The sequence below is a fragment of the Thamnophis elegans genome, chromosome 4, assembly GCF_009769535.1.
Source record: "Thamnophis elegans isolate rThaEle1 chromosome 4, rThaEle1.pri, whole genome shotgun sequence".
Taxonomy (NCBI): Eukaryota; Metazoa; Chordata; class Lepidosauria; order Squamata; family Colubridae; genus Thamnophis; species Thamnophis elegans.
The window spans coordinates 139,092,719-139,117,885 of NC_045544.1; the positions used below are offsets into that span (position 1 = coordinate 139,092,719).

The 25,167-nt window shown below is 46.3% G+C and overlaps 1 protein-coding gene across 1 annotated transcript in view; it reads right to left on the reverse strand.

The window, feature by feature from the left end:
- The window catches only part of AKAP10 (A-kinase anchoring protein 10), a 67,986-nt gene that overhangs the window by 37,051 nt on the left and 5,768 nt on the right, over positions 1 to 25,167 (reverse strand). Inside the window, 3 exon segments of the mRNA XM_032216367.1 lie at positions 1,135 to 1,314; positions 3,634 to 3,666; positions 4,389 to 4,439. Of these exon segments, the coding sequence (XP_032072258.1) occupies positions 1,135 to 1,314; positions 3,634 to 3,666; positions 4,389 to 4,439 (264 nt within the window).

Below are 25,167 nucleotides of genomic sequence, written 5' to 3' on the forward strand. Positions count from 1 at the left end.
GGAGGCTTTCCTGAGGCCTGCCCAGCCAAAAACGGGGTAGTGGGGTGGTGCTGAGAAAGAAAGAAGGAAAGAGATAGAAACAGAGACAGAAAGCAAGGAAAGAGAGAGAGAGACAGAAAGCAAGGAAAGAGAGAAACAGAGAGAGAAAGAAAGAAAGAAAGAAGGAAACAGAGAGAGAAAGAAAGAAGGAAAGAGATAAAAACAGAGACAGAAAGCAAAGAAAGAGAAACAGAGACAGAAAGAAGGAAAGAGAGAAACAGAGAAAGAAAGAAAGAAAGAGAGAAACAGAGAGAGAAAGAAAGAAGGAAAGAGAAATAGAGACAGAAAGAAAGAAGGAAAGAGAGAGAAATAGAGACAGAAAGAAAGAAGGAAAGAGAGAAAGAGACAGAAAGGAAAGAGAGAAACAGAGAGAGAAAGAAAGAAAGAAAGAAGGAAACAGAGAGAGAAAGAAAGAGGAAAGAGATAAAAACAGAGACAGAAAGCAAAGAAAGAGAAACAGAGACAGAAAGAAGGAAAGAGAGAAACAGAGAAAGAAAGAAAGAAAGAAACAGAGAGAGAAAGAAAGAAGGAAAGAGAAATAGAGACAGAAAGAAAGAAGGAAAGAGAGAGAAATAGAGACAGAAAGAAAGAAGGAAAGAGAGAAAGAGACAGAAAGAAGGAAAGAGAGAAAGCGACAGAAAGAAAGAAGGAAAGAAAGAGCGAGAAACAGGCAGAAAGAAAAGAGAGAGACAGAAACAGAGAGAAAGGAAAGAGAGAGAAACAGAGACAGAAAGAAAGAAGGAAAGGGAGAGACAGAAACAGAGAAAGAAAGAAAGAATGGAGAAAGAGAAAGGAAGAGAAAGAAAGAAAGAAAGAAAGGGAGGGAAAAAGGAGAGGAAGGAAGGAAGGACTACAAACCTGGCACTAGATGCAGCTTCAGAGGATAATCCAGGACTGGAAGGGACCTGGAGGTCATCTAGCCCAACCCTGCTCCAGCAGGACATTGTTAGTGAGTTCTCTCTTTGATCCCCTAACTACATGATTACATAGTCACATGAGCCCCGCCAAGCCATGCCCACAGAACCGGTAGTAAAAAAAAAAATGAGATTTCAGCACTGCAATAAAGGTTATTTTATAAAAAGGAACCGGGCTCACCCAAGTCTCCAAAATGGGCAGCTTCCATGTGGCTGGGCTGCTTCTTAAGGGCGGCTGTGCGACTGCTGCAAGATTCCATGTTGGCCGAGATGGCGTTGATCGCCACGTGGCTTGGTCCAGCGGCCTCCAGCAAGGCATGGTTCCTGGTACCTCTCTGCGGAGAGTATCCTGGTGCTGCCGCTGGAAAGGGAACCACAAGGTGATGCTGCTGCTTCAGAGACCTAAAACCTGGGGTTTTTTTAGACCTCCTATCCTTGTTGTCTATACAGGTTGGTCCTCGACTTACAACACGGAAATATTATGTTGCGGGGCGAGAGTTGCTAAGTGAATTTTAGCCCGTTTCGCCATCTTTCTTGCCGCCGTTAAAGTTGGCTCGGCGAGTCTGGTTTCCCCTTTTGACTTTGCTGGTAAGGAGATCTCACACTGCAACCGTCATAAATGTGAGTCAGTTGTCAAGCACCTGCGTCTAAATCACATGGCCCCAGGGGGTGCTTCAACCGTCATAAGTGTGTGTTTGTGTGTGTGTGTGTAACGGTCATAAGTCACCTTTTACGCTGCCTTTGTTAACCGTGTAACACTCAATGGATTGTTGTAAGTTCTAGATGTAATGTTGGCAATTCTGTCACTAAGTGATACGGTCATAAAGCACCACCGGCGGAAATCCCCGACTTTCTCAATAAATCAGGAGGGAAGGTTTGCAAATGGCGGTCAAGGGATTGAATCTCTAAAGGAAGTCCCTATTAAAATCCAGAAGTACCATTCAGTACATTAAAATTAATCGTGTTGAAGAGTAGCCCAGCCCTGCTGGAATCCATCCATTATAAGCAGAATTATAAACACCCCAGAAATGACGTCATTTCATTTCTTTCCATTTCCTTGTTGCATTCAAGCAACAAAGCAAATGAGAGTGATTAAGTCGGTGTTTTTTTCCCCCCCTCAACCATGGCAACTTTCAGAGGTGTGGACTTCAACTCCCAGAATCTATCTGTATCTATCTATCTATCTATCTATCTATCTATCTATCTGTCTGTCTGTCTGTCTGTCTATCTATCTATCTATCTATCTATCTATCTATCTATCTATCTATCTGTCTGTCTGTCTGTCTGTCTGTCTGTCTGTCTGTCTGTCTGTATCTATCATCTATCTATATATCTATCATCTATCTGTCTATCTATCTGTATCTATCTATCTATCTATCTATCTATCTATCATCTATCTATCTATCTATCTATCTATCATCTATCTGTATCTATCTATCTTTCTGTCTGTCTGTCTGTATCTATCTATCTATCTATCTATCTATCTATCTATCTATCTATCTATCTATCTATCATCTATCTATCTATCTATCTATCTATCTATCTATCTATCTATCTATCTATCTATGTCTGTCTGTCTGTCTGTCTGTCTGTCTGTCTGTCTGTCTCTATCTATCTATCTATCTATCTATCTATCTATCTATCTATCTATCTATCTATCTATCTATCTATCTATCTATCTATCTATCTAATCTCCTAATACCAGAATGTCGAACCTATGGCATGGGTGCCAGAGTTGGCACACAGCCCTCTGTGGGCACGCATGCCATCACCAGCTGCTCTTCTGGTTTCCAGTGTGCATATGTGCGCCAGGTGACGGAGCATGGGAAAACAGTCTGAAAACCGCCAAAACAGCCCAAAAAACATTCCGTTTTTGGGGTTAGTTTCTGGGTTGTTTTCAGGCTGTTTTAGGCGCTTTGGTGGTAAAACCAAAAACAGCCTAAAAATAGCCCATAAAACGACTTGAAAATGGCCTGAAAACGGCCATAAACAGCTATGCAGGTTCCGATTTGGGCACTCGGTGCTGAAAAGGCTTACCATCAGTGTCCTAACATATAATCTCCTAATCATACAAGAGTATGGACATTACATTAGCAGAAACGGAGGGCAAAATTTACTGTATTTTTTGGAGTACAAGACGCACGAAGATTTTGAAGAGGCAAATTAAAAAAAGAAACCAGTTTTTGCACTCTGCAGACCTCCCAAAAACGGCCCGTTTTTTGCGAAAATGGGCCCTTTTTTTTTTTTGAAAAAAAAAGGGGGGGCATGAATAGCATTTAGGAGGCTTGTAGAGTGCTCCTGGGGGAATGCCCCCCCCAATAACAAGCAAAAAATAGCCTGTTTTTTGCAAAAACGCCCCCCCCAAAGGCATGCATAGCCATTAGGAGGCTTATAGAGTGCTCCTGGGGGCTGGGGGGGAAAATCGAGCAAAAAACGGCCCGTTTTTCACTCATTTCTGCCCTCCCCAGCCCCCAGGAACATTCTGGAAGCCTCCTAAAGGCTCTGCGTGGCCATTTTGGTGAAAGGGGGGGGGTCTGGAGGCAACAAAATGCTGTATAAGACACACCCAGATTTTCAGCCTCTTTTGAGGGAAAACGGTGCATCTTATACTCCGAAAAATACAGTAGTCTGAATCCCAAATTCCTGGGAAATTCAGGTTTTCTGGAATGGAGCCTCTTACCAAAGTTGCCGGGCATCGGAGCCGATCCAGACTCTGTAAATATGAAAGGAAAGCAGTTAATTTTTTGCTGAGGATGTGAAATGTGACAGAAATATGATACAGTGCCCATCCCGCATAACTTTAGAAGCCCTGTAGAGTTTAGTCAGCATATTCAAGGTCAAATCCAGGCAAAATTGGACGGGTTTGTGAGACCCTCGGCGCAAACCTGAATGTCAGAGTGAAAAAAAAGATAATGGCTTGAAAATTAAATTCCTGATCAGCAGGATTATTGCCAAGACAGCCAGCTTAAGGCAAAAGAATGGCAGAGTTGAATGTGTCCTTCTGAAGTAAGAGCTTTATAATATCGATCAGGAGTGAGTAACGGTGGGCCCTTTATGACTTGTGGACTTCAACTCCCAGAATTCCTGAGCCAGCATGGGGAACAACGGCCCTTTATGACTTATGGACTTCAACTCCCAGAATTCCTGAGCCAGCATGGGGAACAACGGCCCTTTATGACTTATGGACTTCAACTCCCAGAATTCCTGAGCCAGCATAGGGAACAGCGGCCCTTTATGACTTATGGACTTCAACTCCCAGAATTCCTGAGCCAGCATGGGGAACAACGGCCCTTTATGACTTATGGACTTCAACTCCCAGAATTCCTGAGGCCATCCTGGCCATCCAAAGCATTTAAAAGTATTTAAAAGCATTTAAGAGCATTTATGGCAACCACACAGAACTAAACCACCAGCAAAGTGAAAGAGGGAATTTACCTTTAATTGCCCCAGTGTTTTCTAGTGGCTTCTGGTGCTCTCTGCCTCTCACTGCAAAGACACAGAAAGGCGGGTTTTAGCAATGGAGGAAAAATTGGGGGCTGCAGCTGCAAATACCTGGCAAGACGCCTCCCCAACAGCAGCAAAAGACTTACGACATCACACAGACCCTCCACAAAGGGGTCGAAATGTCCACGCATCAATAAAATCCACAGGTCAAAATCAAAAGAAGGAAATATTAAACTGACACAGACTGTTGTAAGGAGAAAAGATAAAAAGACATAGAGATAAGAGAGCTTTCGATGCTGGGTTGGCAAAAAACACAGCAGTACAAATAAGATTGTTAAACTAGATTGCGCTTTTCAGACTTGCTCGTTTCAAGAGACGTGGACCTCCATTCCCAGAATTCCCCAGCCAGCAGGCTTTAAGAGGGTGGACTTCCACTCCCAGAATCCCCCAGCCAGCCTGCTTTAAGAGGGACTTCCACTCCCAGAATCCCTCAGCCAGCAGGCTTTAAGAGGGACTTCCACTCCCAGAATTCCTCAGCCAGCAGGCTTTAGGAGGGTGGACTTCCTCTCCCAGAATCCCTCAGCCAGGATGCTTTAAGAGGGTGGACTTCCTCTCCCAGAATCCCTCAGCCAGCCTGCTTTAAGATGGGTGGCCTTCCACTCCCAGAATTCCCCAGCCAGCAGGCTTTAAGAGGGACTTCCACTCCCAGAATCCCTCAGCCAGCAGGCTTTAGGAGGGTGGACTTCCACTCCCAGAATCCCCCAGCCAGCAGGCTTTAAGAGGGTGGACTTCCTCTCCCAGAATCCCTCAGCCAGGATGCTTTAAGAGGGTGGACTTCCTCTCCCAGAATCCCTCAGCCAGCCTGCTTTAAGATGGGTGGCCTTCCACTCCCAGAATTCCCCAGCCAGCAGGCTTTAAGATGGGTGGACTTCCACTCCCAGAATTCCCCAGCCAGCAGGCTTTAAGAGGGTGGATTTCCACTCCCAGAATCCCCCAGCCAGCATGCTTTAAGAGGGTGGACTTCCACTCCCAGAATTCCCCAGCCAGCATGCTTTAAGAGGGTGGACTTCCACTCCCAGAATTCCCCAGCCAGCAGGCTTTAAGATGGGTGGGCTTCCTCTCCCAGAATCCCCCAGCCAGCATGTTGCTAAAGTTGAGAAACATTAGTTGAAAGCCATCCAATCGGTATCGTTCAACAGCAGCTTCAAAACTCATGTGAAAGGCCTCCCCATAAGCCTGTTATTTATTTTAAAAGCTAACTTGGGACTATCTTAAGTTGTGCTATTCTTCATCCCATTTCGCTAGAGAGAGAGAGGGAGGGAGAGAGAGAGGAGGGAAAGAAAGAAAAGAGAGGGGGAAAGAGCAGGAGAGAAAGAGAAAGAAGGAAAGTGAGAGGGAGAAAGAGAGGAGAGAAAGAGGGAGCGGGGGAAAGAGAGGAGAGAGAGATAAGAGGAGAGAGAAATAGAGAGGGGGGAGAGAGGGGGAGGGGGGAGAGGAGATAAAGAAAGAAAAGAGAGAGTGAAAGAGCAAGAGAGAAAGAGAAAGAGCGAAGAGAGATGAGAGGAGAGAGAAAGAGAGGGAGGAGAGAGGGGGAAGAAAGGGGGGAGGGGAGAGAAAGAAAGAAAAGAGAGAGGGAAAGAGCGAGAGAAAAAGAAAGAGGGAAAGTGAGAGGGGGAAAGTGAGAGAGGAGAGAGAGAAAGAGGGAGTGAGGAAAGAGATAAGAGGAGAGAGAAATAGAGAGGGGGGAGGGAGGGGGAGAGGAGAGAAAGAAAGAGAGGGAAAAAGCAAGAGAGAAAGAGAAAGAGGAAGTGAGGGAAAGAGATGAGAGAGATGAGAGGAGAAAGAAAGAGGGAGGAGAGAGGGGGAAAAAAGACGGAGGGAGGGAGAGAGAGGGGGAAAAAAGACGGAGGGAGGGAGAGGGAGGGAGGACAGAAAGAAAAGAGAGGGAAAGAGCGAGAGAGGGAAAGAGCGAGAGAGGGAAAGAGTGAGAGAGGGAAAGAGTGAGAGGGGGAAAGAGAGGAGAGAGAAAGAGGGAGTGGGGGAAAGAGAGGAGAGAGAGATAAGAGGAGAGAGAAATAGAGAGGGGGAGAGAGGGGAGGGAGGGGGAGGAGGAGAGGAGAGAAAGAAAGCAAAGAGAGAGGGAAAGAGCAAGAGAGAAAGAGAAAAAGGGAGGAGAGAGGGGGAAGAAGGGGAGGGAGGGAGGGAGGGAAAGAAAGGGGGACGGAGGGAGAGGGAGGGAGGGAGGGAGGGAGGGAGAGAGAGAGAGAGAGATGCTAAGCATAATCCTGTTCCCTTATATCACTTCCTCATCCTATAAACAAAACACTGACATCATTCGAGAAATTTGGGCTGAGTTTTCCTCCTCCTGCTTCCTCCTCCCTTCCTCTCTCGCTCTCCCTCCCTCTCCAGATCCTAAGGCTGGGCACTGGCTGAGCACTCTCTTCTTTCAATTCCATTTCCAATCCTGAGCTGGCAGGATTTGGGGAGGGGGACGGGACGGGAGGGAGGAGACGCCGAAGAAGTAAACAAAAATGCAAGATTATATCCATTGTTGACCATCTCAAGATAGCAACTTCCCTCCGATGGGGAGGACGGGCGGCTGTACCTACCCCACTCCTTAATTTGGACATCACCTGCTGTTCTGGCCCTCCAAAAAACGCGGAGAAAGGCGCCTGGGATCTCTACTACAGGAGTACTAGAGACTTCACTTCCGTCTGCGGCCAGATTGTTTGCAACGGAAACCGAAGACCACAAATGCTTCTAAGTGGCCTTGAAGCTCCCTTTTCAACTGTCACCATTCCGACCGGCCAACTGAATGATGTCCATTCTAGTAGCTCATAAGAAATCCAGAGTTCTCCTCCTCCCTCCTAACTCTGCTTTCCTTTTATACAATACAATAGCAGAGTTGGAAGGGACCTTGGAGGTCTTCTAGTCCAACCCCCTGCCTAGGCAGGAAACCCTATACCGTTCCAGACAAATGGCTATCCAGCATCTTTTTAAAGACTTCCAGTGTTGGGGCATTCACAACTTCTGGAGGCAACTTCTGTTCCACTGATTAATTGTTCTCACTGTTAGGAAATTCCTCCTCAGTTCTAAGTTGCTTTTCTCCTTGATTAGTTTCCACCCATTGCTTCTTGTTCTATCCTCAGGTGCTTTGGAGAATAGTTTGACTCCCTCTTCTTTGGGGCAACCCCTGAGATATTGGAAGACTGCTATCATGTCTCCCCTTATCTTAAGCAATTACTGTATTTTTTGGAGTATAAGACGCACCTTTCCCCCTCAAAAAAGAGGCTGAAAATCTGGGTGCGTCTTATACACCGGATAAAGCATTTTTTTGCCTCCCGAAACCTCGCCACCTTCGCCAAAATAGCCGCGCAGAGCCTCTAGGAGGCTTCCAGAGTGCTCCTGGGGGCTGGGGAGGGCAGAAATGAGTGAAAAACGGACCGTTTTTTGCTCGTTTCTCTCCCCCACCCCCAGGAGCACTCTACAAACCTCCTAAGGGCTATTCATCCTTTTTTGGGGCTACCCATTAGTCTCTGGACCCGCTTCAAGGTGCTGGTCGTTACCTATAAAGCCCTACATGGCATCGGACGTGGGTACCTGAGAGACCGCCTCCTTCCGATTACCTCCCATAGACCGATTAGATCTCACAGGTTAGGTCTCCTCCGGATTCCATCTGCCAGCCAATGTCGGCTGGCGACTCCCCGGGGGAGAGCCTTCTCTGTCGCAGCTCCAGCCCTCTGGAACGAACTCCCCGTGGAGATCCGGACCCTTACTACCCTCCCGGCCACCAAGTCCTGGCTGCTCCAGCAGGCCGGGGGGCTTGTGAAACATCCAGCCCCAGGGAAACTGTGAATGTTGTGTTTTTTAAAGTGTTGTCTTTGTTTATTTATCCCCCTTCCCTTGTCTATTGTGAGCCACCCGGAGTCCTTCGGGAGTGGGCGGCATACAAGACAACTAAACTAAACTAAACTAAACTTTTCTTTTGGGGGGGAAACAAAAAGGGGCTGTTTTTGGGAGGTCTGCAGGGTGCAAAACCTTTTTTTTTTAAATTTGGCTCTTCAAAACCTTGGTGCATCTTATACTCCAAAAGATACGGTAAAAAAAAAAGGATAATTATCGGAAGGCAAGATTGCAATAATGACCGTTGTATGCAAATATTTGCTGCTCCGTAATGGTCTCCGTGTTACACAGGAAGGAGAAATGCTCTTATGACTTCAAAATTTTATTTTATTCAGCTTCGCAGGGAGTCACATGACTGCCGGGTCACGTGATCACATTTTGGGCAAAGGGCAACTGGCCCAAATCGACAGCTACCTCTAGTCCTCGACTTACGACAGTTCATTTAATTACGGCGTCATGGGGGGGGGGGAAGTGCCTTTTTTCAGAATTACCACCTTTGTAGCATTCCCCATAATCACGTGATCAAAATTCAGGTGCTTGGCAACTGGTCCATACTTATGACCGTCGTGTGTTGTCCACTTTTGTGACTGCCTGACAAGCGAAGCCAGATTCACTCAACAACCATGTTAGAAACTTAACAAACTGCAGCGATTCCCTTTAGAAATGTGACAAGGAAAGTCGTAAAAACACACTTAGCAACGTAAATTTTTGGTCTCCGTTGAGGCCGTAGGTTGAGGACTAACCTGTAGTAGCCTCCAGAGCAGTATTTTTCAACACTTTTCAGATAGGTGGATTTCAATTCCCAGAATTCTCCCATGGCTGACTAGGGAATTCTGGGAGCTGAAGTCTGGGGAATTCTGGGAGTTGAAGTCTGGAGAATTCTGGGAATCAAAGTCTGGGGAATTGGAGTCTGGGGAATTCTGGGAGCTGAAGTCTGGGGAATTCTGGGAGCTGAAGTCTGGGGAATTCTGGGAGCTAAAGTCTGGGGAATTCTGGGAATTGAAGTCTGGGGAATTCTGGGAATTGAAGTCTGGGGAATTCTGGGAGCTGAAGTCTGGGGAATTCTGGGAGCTGAAGTCTGGGGAATTCTGGGAGTTGAAGTCTGGAGAATTGAAGTCTGGGGAATTCTGGGAGCTGAAGTCTGGGGAATTCTGGGAATTGAAGTCTGGGGAATTCTGGGAATTGAAGTCTGGGGAATTCTGGGAGCTGAAGTCTGGGGAATTCTGGGAATTGAAGTCTGGGGAATTCTGGGAATTGAAGTCTGGGGAATTCTGGGAGTTGAAGTTTGGGGAATTCTGGGAGCTGAAGTCTCGGGAATTCTGGGAGTTGAAGTCTGGGGAATTCTGGGAGTTGAAGTCTGGGGAATTCTGGAAGCTGAAATCTGGGGAATTCTGGGAGTTGAAGTCTGGGGAATTCTGGAAGCTGAAATCTGGGGAATTCTGGGAGTTGAAGTCTGGGGAATTCTCGGAGCTAACGTCTGGGGAATTCGGGAATTGAAGTCTGGGGCATTCTGGGAAGAAGTCAGGGGAATTCTGGGAGCTGAAGTCCACCCATCTTAAGAGAGAGGTTGAAATTGAAAAATAGCACTTTGGAATTTGGGTTTATTCCTCAAAAATAGATTTTTTGCACCCTGGAATTTAGCAAGTAGATTTTAAGCAAGAGAAGCGTCTCTTCCCCCAAGGCGAATTCTATAAATATAAATCTTATCTGGAAATTTTGCAGATTGACCTGACGGATTTTTCCAAGCGAGAGACGTCTCCTTGTTCCAAATGTAAGGAGTTCCCAGACGTGGCCAGTTGTGTTTTCACAAGGTGTGTCAAGCCAACAGCGCGGCAAAGATTGTGTACTCCTGTACTACAAGTGTAAACCTTTTAAAAACTCCATGCCTGCCTTTCCCGCTGGAAAGAAAATTGCCATAGGACACAATACAGGGAAGTCCTCAACTTACAAGCATCCGTTGAGTGACTGGTTTGGAGTTACAACGGCATTGGAAGAGGTGACTTGTGCTCCTTTTTCACACTTAACGACCGTTGGAGCATCCCAAGAGTCACATCATCAAGGTTCGGACTTTTGGCACCTGCCTCATATTTATGATGGTTGCAGCGTCCCCGGGGTCACGTGATTCCCCTTTTGGACAAGCAAAGTCGATGGGGAAACCGGATTCACTTAGCAATGGAAGTGATCCACTTAACAACGGTGGAAAGAAAGGCCGTGAACTGGGGGGGGCACAAATATCTTGCTTAGTAACAGATGTGAACTTATCTGTGATTGAAATGAGTCATTAACCGTGCCAGGTGCAAACAGCATGATAGTCCTACCTCTGCAGATAAGTTGGGCCTAATATGTTACCTACCGTATTTTTCAGAGTATAAGACGCACCGGAGTATAAGACGCTATTCCTCCTTCCTCCCCCTCCTCCTCCATTCTGTAAATCCCACTCCCTTCTAGAACTGAAGGTGTTACCTAGCTGGGTCATGAAACGTCTGCAAGAAAATAACCAAGCTCAGAAAATACCAAAGACAACACAGTCATACTACTATTACTACTACTCCCCCACTCCTCTTCCCTTCTCCTTCTCTTCCATTCTGCAAATCACAGTCCCTTCTAATACTGATGACGTTACCTAGTTGGGTCATGAAACGGCTACAAGAAAACTAGAGAGCATCAAGCACTTCTCAATGCTTCCCTCCCCTTTCCTACACCTCTACTTCCTTTCTCCGCCTGCTATCCCGCTTCTCCTTCTCCGCTATTCTGCAAATTACACTCCCTTCTGGTATTGATGACGTTACCTAGTTGGGTCATGAAACGCCTGCAAGGAAACAACCAGAGAGCACCAAGGACCCCTCATTCCTCTTCCTCCTCCCCTTCCTTCTCCATTCTGCAAATCACACTCCCTTCTAGCACTGATGATATTACCTAGCTGGGTCATGAAACATCTGCAAGAAAATCACCAAGCTCAGAGAGCGCCAAGGACCTCACAGTCCTCCTCCTCCTCCTCCTCCTCCTCCTCATTGCCTTCTAGCACTGATGATATTACCTAGCTGGGTCATGAAACATCTGCAAGAAAATCACCAAGCTCAGAGAGCACCAAGGACCAAATAGTTCTCTTCCTCCTCCCCTCCTCCTCTTCCTTTCTCCTCCTCCTCCATTCTGCAAATCACACTCCCTTCTAGCACTGATGACGTTACCTAGTTGGGTCCTGAAACGCCTGCAAGGAAACCGAAGACCACCCAGGATTCCTCCCTCCTCCCCTCCCCTTCCCTTCTCCTCCTGCTACCCTCTCCTCCTTCTCCTTCATTCTGCAAATCACACTCCCTTCTACCCTGTTTCCCCCCCAAATAACACCCCCCCCCATGGATAGTAAGCCCAATCAGGCATTTGAGCGCATGCGCTAAAATAAGCCCTCTCCCGAAAATAAGCCCTCCTGGAAAATATTAAAACACAGCAGCAGCCATGAGGGGACCATGCTCGCCGCCTCCTGCACCTCAAAAATAATAAGACCTCCCTGGAAATAAGGCCAAGCGCTTATTTTGGAGGTCAAAAGAAAAATAAGACCCTGTCTTATTTTTGGGGAAACACGGTAGTACTGATGGCGTTCCCTAGTTGGGTCATGAAACATCTGCAAGAAAACAACTTAGCTCAAAGAGAATCAAGGACCCCACAGTCTTCCTCCTCCTCCTCCTCTTTCTCCTCCTCCTCCTCTTTCTCCTCCTCTTCTCCACAAACCCCTTTTCCTTCTAGCACTGATGATGTTACCTAGATGGGTCATGAAACATCTGAAAGAAAACAACTTAGCTCAAAGAGCATCAAGGACCCCACAGTCTTCTTCCTCCTCCTCCTCCTCCTCCTCCTCCTCCTCCTCCTCCTCCTCCTCCTCCTCTTCTCCACAAACCCCTTTTCCTTCTAGCACTGACGATGTTACCTAGATGGGTCATGAAACATCTGAAAGAAAACAACTTAGTTCAAAGAGCATCAAGGACCCCACAGTCCTCCTCCTCCTCCTCCCCATTCCCATCCTCATCCTCATTATAAATGTTGAACCCTTCCAGCACTGATGGCGTTACCTAGTTGGATGATGAAACGCCTGCAAGGAAACAAACCATCTCAGAGAGCACGAAAGAGTCCAGAGTTCAGGAACTACACACAGGCCTGGCCGTGGGACCAAGGGGAGTTTGTAACTCAAGGCCTCCGCTTCTGAAATCACACCATGGCTTCCCTCTTGAAAAACTGGTTTTGAAGATACGCAAGGTGATTTACCTACTTTCTGGCTGAGTCAAGAGGAAGAAAATATCCAGCCGCTCAGCTGATAATTCCTCAGAGGTGTGTTTCACACTTAACACCCACACAAACCTCAACCTTGCAAGACGCAAAGGCGCTCGACAATCACACCCAGCAGGGACACATATAATTGGGGTTTGGGAGAGGGGAGGGGAGGAAGGGGCTTAAATACATCTTTTCCAAAGGAGAAATAGGAACCATCAATCATCTCACCAAAGTGGAATATAGGTAAACCCCCGACTTACGACGACGGAGCCCGACATTTCTGTTGCTAAGCGAGTCAGTTGTTAAGCGTGTTTCGCCCCCTTTTTACGACCTTTCTTGCCACCGCTGTTAAGTGAGGCACCACAGCTGTTAAGTCGGTAACACGGTTGTGGCGGGAATCTGGCTTCCATATTGATTTTGCTTGCTGTGAAGTCGCATAAGGGAATCGCGCGACCTTGGGACGCTGCCACCGTCATAAATACGAGTCAGTTGCCAAGCATATGCATTTTGAATCACGTGACCGTGGGGATGGTGCAGTGGGCGTTAAGTGTGAAAAACGGTCTTTTTTTTCCCAGGGCTGTTGTATCTTTGAACAGTCACTAAATGAACTGTTCTTAATAAAGCCAAAGTCTTTCATTATTAGAAAACATGCTATTTCTTTACAAACCAAGTTATCCTTATCATCTGGTCCATCAATGAACAAGATGTTGGATAGCCATTTGTCTGAAACGGTATAGGGTTTCCTGCCTAAGCAGGGGGTTGGACTAGAAGACCTCCGAGGTCCCTTCCAACTCTGTTCTTCTATTTGTCAACTTTTAATACAATTCTTTCCTGCAGGTACAGTATATATATATATGGCACCTGGCTCAATAGTAGTAACTGTGAGAGGGATCTTGGAGTCCTAGTGGACAATCACTTAAATAGGAGCCAGCCGTGTGCAGCAGCTGCCAAAAAAGCCAACACAGTTCTAGGCTGCATCAACAGAGGGAGAGAATCAAGATCACGTGAAGGGTTAATGCCACTTTATAAGGCCTTGGTAAGGCCACACTTGGAATACGGCATTCAGTTTTGGTCACCACGATGTAGAAAAGATGTGGAGGCTCTGGAAAGAGTGCAGAGAAGAACCAGAAAGAGGATTAGGGGACTGGAGACTAAAACATATGAAGAACGGTTGCAGGAACTGGGAATGTCTAGTTGAAAGAAAAGAAGGACCAGGGAAGACATGATGGGAGTCTTCCAATATCTCAGAGGTTTTCCCAAAGAAGAGGGAGTCAAGCTATTCTCCAAAGCACCTGAGGGTAGAACAAGAAGCAATGGGTGGAAACTAATCAAGGAGAGAAGCAACTTAGAATTAAGGAGAAATTTCCTGACAGTGAGAACAATTAATCAGTGGAACAGAAGTGGCCTCCAGAAGTTGTGAATGCCCCAACACTGGAAGTCTTTAAGAAGATGTTGGATAGCCATTTGTCTGAAGTGGTGTAGGGTTTCCTGCCTAGGCAGGGGGCTGGACTAGAAGACCTCCAAGGTCCCTTCCAACTCTTGTTATTCTATTCTATCCTATTTAAAATTTTGCATGTCAGGTGGCGGCAAAAGTGGCACATGACAGGGCAACTCATAAATGGGAAACAGTTGCCAAGGTCCCTTCCAACTCTGTTAATCTATTCTATATCTGATCCTCCCCGCTGCATTGGAAAATCTGCAGTGAGGAACTTCTGTTAATATGAACCCAGAGTCAACATTATCTGAGGCTTAAAACTTCCTGTGTCTTGGACACCGAAAGGGGAAGAAAAGTTTAACTGGGGCACGGCTGACTTATGAAAGCAAAACTGATAGCCTTTGCTCCACCCTGACCCTGTTCTGAATCTTTTCTTTTGTATTAATGGAATTGAGTGCCAAACATTAGCTGCTTTTAGCTTTCAATGGTGCTCCGAGAGCTTGCTTCAGAGAAGAGTCCACGAAACATCCCTTTTTTCTCCTTTGCCAGCCTTGATGGGTTATTAGTTATATAGAACAGAATTGGAAGAGAACTTAAAGGTCTTCTAGTCCAACCCCAACCCCCCCCCCACTCAAGCAGGAGACTCATTTCAGAAAAGTGGGTGCCCAGTCTTTCTTTAAAAATCCCCAGTGATGGAGCAGCCAGAAACATCTGGAGGCAACTTCTATTCCACTGATGAATTGTTCTCACTGTCAGGAAATTTCTCCTCAGTTCTAAGTTGCTTCTCTCCTTGATTAGTTTCCACCGATTGCTTCTTGTTCTGCCCTCAGGTGCCTTGGAGAATAGCTTGACTCCTTCTTCTTTGTGGCAACCCCTGAGATATTTGAAGACTGCTATCCTGTCTCCCCTGGTCCTTCTTTTCATTAAACTAGACATACCCAGTTCCTGCAACCGTTCTTCGTGTGTTTCAGTCTCCAGTCCCCTCATCCTCTTTGTTGCTCTTCTCTGCACTCTTTCCAGAGTCTCCGCATCTTTTCTACATCGTGGTGACCAAAACTGAATGCCGTATTCCAAGTGTGGCCTCACCAAGGCCTTATAAAGTGGTATTAACCCTTCACGTGATCTTGATTCTCTCCCTCTGTTGATGCAGCCTAGAACTGTGATGGCTTTTTTGGCAGCTGCTGCACACGGCTGGCTCCTATTTAAATGTTTGTCCACTAGGACTCCAAGATCCCTCACCCAGTTACTACTATTGAGCAAGGTACCTCCTATTTTATACCTATGCTTTTGTTTCTTCTTGCCTAAGTGTGTAGAACCTTATTTTTCTCACCACAGAATTTCATTTTTCCTCTATTTAAGTTCCTTAAAAACTTTGCACAACATCCATCCTAAGTGGATGACAGCAATACTTTCGGAATTAAAAGAGGGTAGGGCTTCAAAGGGAATGTCATTCGACCAGCTTCAGACACAGAACTGCCGCAGTACAAGACCATGACAGTGACTTACAGAGAGTCCTCAACTTACAACCAGCCACTTAGCAACCATTCAAAGTTGTGACGGATGCTAAAAAAAACCTCTGTATGACCTGCGTATGAGGGCCGGAAGGGAGGCTCTCCCGGGGTCACATGATATTTTGGCTGCTTGGCAATTTGCAATCATGGCCATTTGCCACATCCTGCAGTAGGATGACCATGCTTTTCATTTCTGCCAGAAATCCATGTTTACATCCATGGCGAAGAATGGGTTCACTTAGTGACTGCAGCACTCACTCATTTAACCACAGGATTTGCTTTTCAACGTATGCACTTAACGACTGCCACGTAATAGGTTGTAAAATTGGGCACTTTCTCTACATCTTATTATATAGGGTGGTGACAAGTTTTGGTCACCACACTATATAATAAGATGTGGAGACTCTAGGAAGAGTGCAGAGAAGAGCAAGAAAGAGGATTAGGGGACTGGAGGCTAAAACCTATGAAGAACGGTTGCAGGATTGGGCGTGGCTATTCTAGGGAAGAGAAGGACCAGGGGAGACATGATAGCATCTTCCAATATTTGAGGGGCTGCCCCAAAGAGGAGGGGGTCAAGCTCCTCTCCGAAGCACCCGAAGGCCAGAGAAGGAAGAATGGATGGAAACTGACCAAGGAGAGATTCAACCTGGAAATAAGGAGGAATTTTCTGACAGTGAGAACAATCAACCCATGTAACAGAAGTTGCCTTCGGAAGTTGTGGGAGCTTCATCACTGGAAGCTTTCAAGAAGAGACTGGAGTGCCATGGGTCAGAAATTGTGACCTAAAAGGCCCCTTCTGTTAATCTGCTTAGTGATGACCCACTTAATGACCATCATGATTTACGACTGTAATTATGGGCTAAATTACAGTTGTAAATAGACAGAACTGCCTGCATAGCCAATCTTGGCTTAATCCCGGTCATTGAAAAGCTAACCCAGATGCAAAAATCTTAACAGTGCATCTTGAAAGCAACCAAGCTAATAATTTCGTCTGGTGGAAAGAGAGTCGTCAAAACTCTCTTCTTAACACATCTGGCAAAGTTTGGGGGTTGTGCATTCGCGCATAAAGGAAGGAGTGTTGTTCTTGTGCATCACCCTTAAAGGCACTTAACGGGAAGATTTCACACTCTGGGGAAAATGGAATCTGAAAAAAATGGAAAACCTTACAGCTGGCATCCGTGGAATTTGGCTTAAAGGTTTGCTTATTATCCGGGCCAAAGGGTGGGGACAGGAACAAAATATGGAGGGTTTTTTTTTCCCCTGCTGCACCCAGAAATTCTGTTTTTCAACACATGATTTTGACAGAGGGGAAGAATTCCAGCATAAGACTCCTTCGACTGATCAGTGGAGAAAAAAATAACTCTCCCAAGGCTTGAAATCAACAGGAGATCCATAAAAATCTAAAAACATGCATGGGAACGAGAGCCAAGGTGGCGCAGTGGTTAAATGCAGCACTGCAGGCTACTGCTAGATCAGCAGTTCAGCGGTTCAAATCTCACCGGCTCAGGGTTGACTCAGCCTTCCATCCTTCCGAGGTGGGTAAAATGAGGACCCAGATTGTTGGGGGCAATATGCTGACTCTCTGTAAACCGCTTAGAGAGGGCTGAAAGCCCTATGAAGCGGTATATAAGTCTACTGCTATTGCTATTGCTATCCTCTACCCCAGTTTTTCTCAACCATGGCAAATTTAACAGGGGGAGGGTATGGACTTCCACTCCCAGAATCCCCCAGCCAGCATGCTTTAAGAGGAGAGGACTTCCACTCTCAGAATCCCCCAGCCAGCATGCTTTAAGAGGAGAGGACTTCCACTCCCAGAATCCCCCAGCCAGCATGCTTTAAGAGGAGAGGACTTCCACTCTCAGAATCCCCCAGCCAGCATGCTTTAAGAGGAGAGGACTTCCACTCCCAGAATCCCCCAGCCAGCATGCTTTAAGAGGAGAGGACTTCCACTCTCAGAATCCCCCAGCCAGCATGCTTTAAGAGGAGAGGACTTCCACTCCCAGAATCCCCCAGCCAGAATGCTTTAAGAGGGATAGACTTCAACTCCCAGAATTCCCCAGCCAGAATGCTTTAAGAGGGATAGACTTCAACTCCCAGAATTCCCCAGCCAGAATGCTTTAAGAGGGGTGGACTTCAATTCCCAGAATTCCCCAGCCAGCAGGGAAACTGCAATTTGGCAGTTGGAATCTCAACCAGGCTCAAGGTTGACTCAGCCTTCCCTCCTTCTAAGGAGGGTAAAATGAGGACCCGGATTGTTGGGGGCAAGAGAGGCTGACTCTGTGAACCGCTTAGAGAGGGCTGTAAAAGCACTGGGAAGCTGTATATGTCTAAGTGCTATTGCTATCACGTGACCTTGGGACACTACGACCGTCATAAACATGAGTCAGTTGCCAAGCATCTGAATTTTGAATCCCATGGCGTTGGGGATGCTACATTGGTCGTCAGTGTGGAAAACGACCAGAAGTCACTTTTTCAGTACCATCATAACTCGGAATGGTCACTAAACAAACTGACGTAAGTTGAGGACTACCTGTGTTCTGTTATTCCGCTATTCCCTGAAATATTTATTGGCCGGCAAGAGTTTTCCCCCCCCTCCCTGTGAGGCTCATATTTCTTTCCATAGTCATCTGCCTTTGCTTTTAAGGCTGGGCCTTTCTCTCTTGGGTTGAACCTCGGGGCTTTTAAAGTATTATGGGATGCTCTCCTAGGCTCATCGGCTTTTCGGAAAGCTCCAAAGGCTCATTTCCCTGAATCCCTTAAGTGATTTGAAATTGGGATTTAAGCCACTGAGTTGGCTCTGTTAACTTCTGTGCTGTTTGGGTTTTAACCTTCGGCTTGATAAATGTTTCATTCCTTGCACATCAGCACACCTTGGGAGGAAGGGAGGGAGGGAGGGAAGGAAGGAAGGGGAAGGGAGGAAGGAAGTCAGGAAGTGATGGAGAAGGAAGGAAGGCAAGAAGTGGAGAAGGAAGGAAGGGAGTGATGGAGAAGGAAGGAAGGAAGGAAGGAAGGGATGGAGAAGGCAGACAGGCAGAAAGTGATGGAGAACGAAAGAAGGAAGGAAGGCAGGAAGTGATGGAGAAGGAAGGAAGGCAGGAAGGCAGGAAGGAAGTGATGGAGAAGGGAGGGAGGGAGGGAGGGGAAGGGAGGAAGAAAGGCAGAAAGTGATGGAGAAGGAAGGAGGGAAGGAAGGAAAGAAGGGATGGAGAAGGAAAGAAGGAAGGAATGCAGTGATGGGGAAGGAAGGAAGGAAGGAAGGAAGGGATGGAGAAGGAAAGAAGGAAGGAATGCAGTGATGGGGAAGGAAGGGAGGAAGGAAGGAAGGAAGGAAGGAAGGAAGGAAGGAAGGAAGGAAGGAAGGAAGGAAGGAAGGAAGGAAAGGAGTTCATTGTTTTCTTATCCACTTGTCTTCAAGGAGTTTAGAGCTATTTAACCACTTTACACAAGAACAGGTTTACCCTCAAGAGGAAGCTAGAGGACAAAAAGCTTTCCTCATTCATATGTATAATAGAACAAGCTGGAAGGGATCTTGAGGTCTTCTAGTCCAACCCCCTGCTCAGGCAAGAAACCTTATACCAGCACTGGAGAATATTTTCGGCACCATGCCAAAAAGGGAGCTCGTGCGCCAGTGGTGGGATTCAAAATTTTTTGCTATCGGTTCTGTTGTCGTGGCTTGGTGGGCGTGGCAGGGGAAGGTTACTGCAAAATCCCCATTTCAAGCTGGGACTCAGGAGGCAGAGAATAGATGGGCAGGGGGAGGGGGAGAACCTGCTGAATACCACCCCTGGCGTGCACGCTGCAAACCAGAAGGGGAGATAACCGGCTCGCATGTGCAGGCCGGGAAGCTGCGCTTCCAGTTTCCGTCATGCACATGCGCACTGGCCGCCTGGTCTTTTCGGTTTCTGGTGTGCCTCCGCATGCGAAAACCAGCTGGTCGACACACAGGCATATGCTGAAACCTGGAAGAGCAATGGGTGGCGGCTCATGTGCCCAGAGAGATGTCTCTGCGTGCCTTAGATTCCCCAAAAGGCCTTATACTATTTCAGACCAATGGCTATCCAGCATCTTCTTAAAGTCTTCCAGTGTTGGGGGCATTCACAACTTCTGGAGGCAACTTCTGTTCCACTGATTAATTGTTCTCACTGTCAGGAAGTTTCTCCTCAGTTCTAAGTTGCTTCTCTCCTTGATTAGTTTCCACCCATTGCTTCTTGTTCTACCCTCAGGTGCCTTGGAGAATAGCTTGACTCCCTCTTCTTTGGGGCATCCCCTGAGATATTAGAAGACTGTTATGATGTCTCCCCTGGTCCTTCTTTCTATTAAACTAAACATATCCAGTTCCTGCAACCGTTCTTCATATGTTTTAGCCTCCAGTCCCCTAATCTCTTTGTTGCTCTTCTCTACACCCTTTCCAGAGTCTCCGCATCTTTTCTACATTGTGGCAACCAAAACTCAGGGATTGCTCAGGGATCTTAGGCAGTCAAAGGGATGGAAGGGACCTTGGAGGTCTTCTAGTTCAACCCCCTGCTCAGGCAGTAAATCCTACCAGTTCCTGCAACCGTTCCTCGCGTGTTTTAGCCTCTAGAATTCTGCAGTTCTCTTAAGATGACAGCATCAAGAAAAATGGCCTAAATGACAGCCACCTAAAATAAGTGGCATTCTAAATCCAAGTCTCAAAATCCGCCAATGTTACTAAGCCACAAAACCACCTGCCTGCCTGTTGCCTCCAATTCTGTGCCGTTTGTGGGTCACTTGCTTCAGGTTGCCTTGGGATGACACCTCTGGCACCTGAGCACAGAGCTGCTTAGAAACCGGCATCACACCACCTTCCGAGAAAACAAACAAGGAGAAAAAAGAGCTTAAAAAAAAAAAAAAAATCACACAGCCCCTGATTCTACCCACTGAGTAAAGCTAACAGAGCAGCTCAGACTTTGAAGAAAACCAGGATTTTCAAGCAAAAGCCGTCCAGGGTAGGATTAAACAGCACGCATGTCTGTGTGTGTGGGGGGGGAGATGTGTGTGTGGGGCCACACAGGCATGAGGGGGGGGAAGGGTGCGTGTGGGGGGGGGCACAAACATACGTATTGCAGTTTGGGCTTTTGGGTGCACTTCAGGCATTTAGTCCGGAAAAAGTTAGCCATCACTGCTCTATGGTAAGATGGGTGGCCAATATATTGAATGATTGAAATGAATGAATGATTGAAATGAATGATTGAAATGAATGATTGAAATGAATGATTGAAATGAATGATTGAAATGAATGATTGAATGAATGACGAATGATTAAATGATTGAAATGAATGATTGATTGATTGAATGAATGAATGATTGAATGAATGGATTGAATGATTGATTGAATGAATGATTGAAATGAATGAATGAACGATTGAATGATTGATTGAATGAAATGAATGATTGAAATAAATGAATGATTGATTGAATGAAGAATGATTAAATGTTTGAAATGAATGAACAATTGAATGAATGATTGAATGAATGAATGATTGATTGAATGATTGATTGAATGATTGATTGAGTGAATGATTGATTGAATGAACGATTGATTGATTGAATGAATGAATGGATTAAATGATTGATTGAATGATTGAATGAATGAAATGAATGATTGATTGAATGAATGAATGATTGAAATGAATGAACGATTGAATGATTGATTGAATGAAATGAATGATTGAAATAAATGAATGATTGATTGAATGAATGAAGAATGATTAAATGATTGAATGAACGATTGAATGAACGATTGAATGAATGATTGAATGAATGAACGATTGAATGAACGATTGAATGATTGATTGAATGAATGATTGAAATGAATGATGGATTGATTGAATGAATGAATGAATGATTGATTGATTGAATGAATGAATCAATGGGAAGAGAAGGGAAAGGAACATATAGGCAAGGGAAGGGAAGGAAATGCAGCAGCTGAAAATTTTCTCCACAATACAGATAGTCCTCAACTTACAAAAATTCATATAGTGACCACCTGAAGTTACGATGGCACTGAAAAAGTGACTTATGACTTTTTTTCATACTTATGACCATCGCAGCATCCCTGCAGCCACGTGATCCAAATTCAGACGCTTGGCAACTGATTCCTATTTATGATGGTTGCCAAGTGTTGGGGTTGTGTGTGTGTGTGTGTTTATGTGATCCCCTTTTGCGACCTTCGGGCCAGCAAGGTCAATTTGGAAGCCAGATTCGCTTAACAACCGTGTTTCTAACTTAATAACTGCAGTGAACTCACTGAATAACAACGGTTATTAAGTGAATCTGGCTTCCCCATTGACCTTGCTGGTCAAAACGGTCGCAAAAGGGGGTCATGGGACCCCCGGGACCCTACAACCGTCATAAATATGAACCAGCTGCCAAATGTTGACCGCGGGGATGTCGCAACGGTCGCAAGTGTGACACCTTACGTCACTTTTTTGAGCGCCGGTGTAATTTTGAAGAGTCAGTAAACAAACGGTTGTAAGTCGAGGACTGCCTGTAGAAATAAATAAGCAAAAGAGGCTTACTGTGGCTATTTCTTCAGCAGCACCCTCAAAATCTCTCAAAAGCAGCGTTTATATCCAACAAGACTCTTAACATTTTGGTTTTTAAGGGCGCCTGGTGTAGTTAACTCAAGGGACCTTCAAATCCCAGCCTGAACTACACAATCATTACAATTATAGTTACGTTGGGTTCACTTCTTCATTCTGCCCTTCAAAATAGCTGACTCTGCTTGCATCACTTCAGCTTCAGCCTGCAAACATTAAGGTAAAGGTTCCCCTCGCACATCTGTGCTAGTCGTTCCCGACTCTAGGGGGCGCTGCTCATCTCCGTTTCAAAGCCGAAGAGCCGGTGCTGTCCGAAGACGCCTCCATGGTCCTGTGGCTGGCATGACTCAATGCCGAAGGCGCATGGAACGCTGTTCCCTTCCCACCAAAGGTGGTTCCTGGTTTTCTACTTGCATTTTTTACCTGCTTTCGAACTGCTAGGTTGGCAGAAGCTGGGACGAGGAACGGGAGCTCACTCCATTACGCGGCGCTCGGGATTCGAACCGCCAAACTGCCTACCTTTTTGATCGACAAGCTCAGCATCTTAGGCACTGAGCCACCGCGTCCCTTTTGTGCAAACATTATTCAAACTGCAAATTCCCAAATTCAGAGAGGACGTTAGTTGTGAGGGCAGCCTCTTAAAATGGTTTTTTGGTTTTGCCTTTATTTGTATGCCGCCCTTTTCCCTGAGGGGACTCAGGGTGGCTCACAATTCAAAAAGGGAGGGGGAAAAGACAAACAATAGACAATACAGCATATTAAAAAGAACACAACAATCGCACAATTCGAGTGGGGCTACAATCTTAGCCCCAGGCCAGCCGGGACAGCCAGATCTTTAAAGCGGCGCGGAAGGACTGGAGGGTGGTGAGGGTCCGAATCTCCACGGGGAGTTCATTCCAAAGGGACGGAGCAGCCACCGAGAAGGCCCTCCTCCGGGTAGTTGCCAGTTTGCACTGGCTAGAAGATGGGATTCGGAGGAGGCCTAATCGATGCGATCGAATCGGTCTAGTGGAGGTAATTGGCAGTAGGCGGTCTCTCAAGTACCCAGGCCCACTACCATGAAGGGCTTTATAGGTGATAAGTAGCACCTTGAAGCGCACCCGAAGATCAACAGGTAGCCAGTGCAGCTCGCGGAGGATAGGTGTTACGTGGGTGAACCAAGGTGCACCCACGATCGCTCGCGCGGCAGCATTCTGGACTAGCTGGAGTCGCCGAATGCTCTTCAAGGGCAGCCCCATGTAGAGCACATTGCAGTATTCCAGCCTAGAGGTCACAAGGGCACGAGTGACTGTTGTGAGGGCCTCCCGGTTCAGGTAGGGACGCAACTGGTGTACCAGGCGAACCTGGGCAAATGCCCCCCTGGTCACAGCTGACAAATGATGTTCGAAGGTCAGCTGTGGGTCCAGGAGGACTCCCAAGTTGCGAACCCTGTCTGAGGGGCGTATAATTTGACCCCCCAGCCTGAGAGATGGAGTACTTGGCCAATTCATGGGAGGGAAACACAGCAGCCACTCGGTCTTTTCTGGATTGAGCACAAGCTTGTTGACCCCCATCCAGTCTTTAACAGCATCCAGCCCCTGGCTCATCACATCCACCGCTTCATTGAGTTGGCACGGGGCGGACAGATACAACTGTGTATCGTCCGCGTATTGATGGTATTTTATCCCGTGCCTCCGAATGATCTCGCCCAGCGGTTTCATGTATATGTTAAACAGCAGGGGGGATAAGACCGAACCCTGCGGCACCCCATAAGTTAGGGGCCTCAGGGACGATCTCTGCCCCCCCACCGACACCGACTGTGACCTGTCCGAGAGGTAGGAGGAGAACCACTGCAGAACAGTGCCGCCCACCCCCACCTCCCGCAGTCGTCGCAGAAGGATACCATGGTCGATGGTATCGAAAGCCGCTGAGAGGTCAAGGAGAACCAGGATGGACGCGTGGCCTCCATCTCTGGCTCTCCAGAGATCATCGGTCAATGCGACCAAAGCGGTTTCTGTGCTGTAACCGGGCCTGAAGCCTGACTGGAAGGGGTCAAGATAGTTAGCTTCCTCCAAGGTACGCTGAAGCTGGAAGGCCACCACCTTCTCAACAACCTTCCCCACAAAGGGGAGGTTGGAGACTGGACGGTAGTTATTAAGAACAGCTGGATCCAAGGATGGTTTCTTCAGGAGGGGTCTCACCACCGCCGCCTTTAAAGCGGGGGGGAAAGATCCCCTCCCGAAGAGAGGCGGCAACAACCGCCTGGATCCAGCCCCGTGTCACCTCTCTGCTGTTTACAACCAGCCAGGAGGGGCACGGGTCCAGCACACATGTGGAGGCACCTACAGCTCTCATGGCCTTGTCCACATCCTCAGGGGTAACAGCCTGAAACTCAATCCAGCGATGACTTACCAGATCATCCCTTAGTGCCTCGGCTGGTACTGCAGAATTGGAGTCCAGGTCCGCCCAGACTGGACCTGTTCACCTGTTCAGGCCCAGCAACTCAATGCCTTCCTCCAAAGGGTACGCAAAGTGAGAAGAAGGCAAATTCCCAACACAAATACAAGTTGGCCTTGACTTACGACCACAATGGAGCCCCAAATTATGTTACTATGAGACATTTGCCCTATTTTATGACCTTCCTTGCCTCAGTTGTTATGTGAATTGCTGCAGTTGATAACGTTAGTAACCCGGTTGTTAAGTGAATCTGGCAAATAGAATAGAAAATAGAATAGAATACAGAATAGAATAGAAATAGAATACAGAATAGAATAAAATAGAAATAGAATATAGAATAGAATAGGAATAGAACACAGAATAAAATAGAATGGAATAGAATAGAAATAGAATACAGAATAGAATAGAATTCAGAATAGAAATAGAATAGAATTAGAATACAGAATGAAATAGAAATAGAATATAGAATAGAATATAGAATAGAACACAGAATACAGAATAAAATAGAATAAAATAGAAATAGAATTCAGAATAGAATAGAATTCAGAATAGAAATAGAATTAGAATACAGAATAAAATAGAAATAGAATATAGAATAGAATATAGAATAGAACACAGAATACAGAATAAAATAGAATAGAAATAGAAATCAGAATAGAATA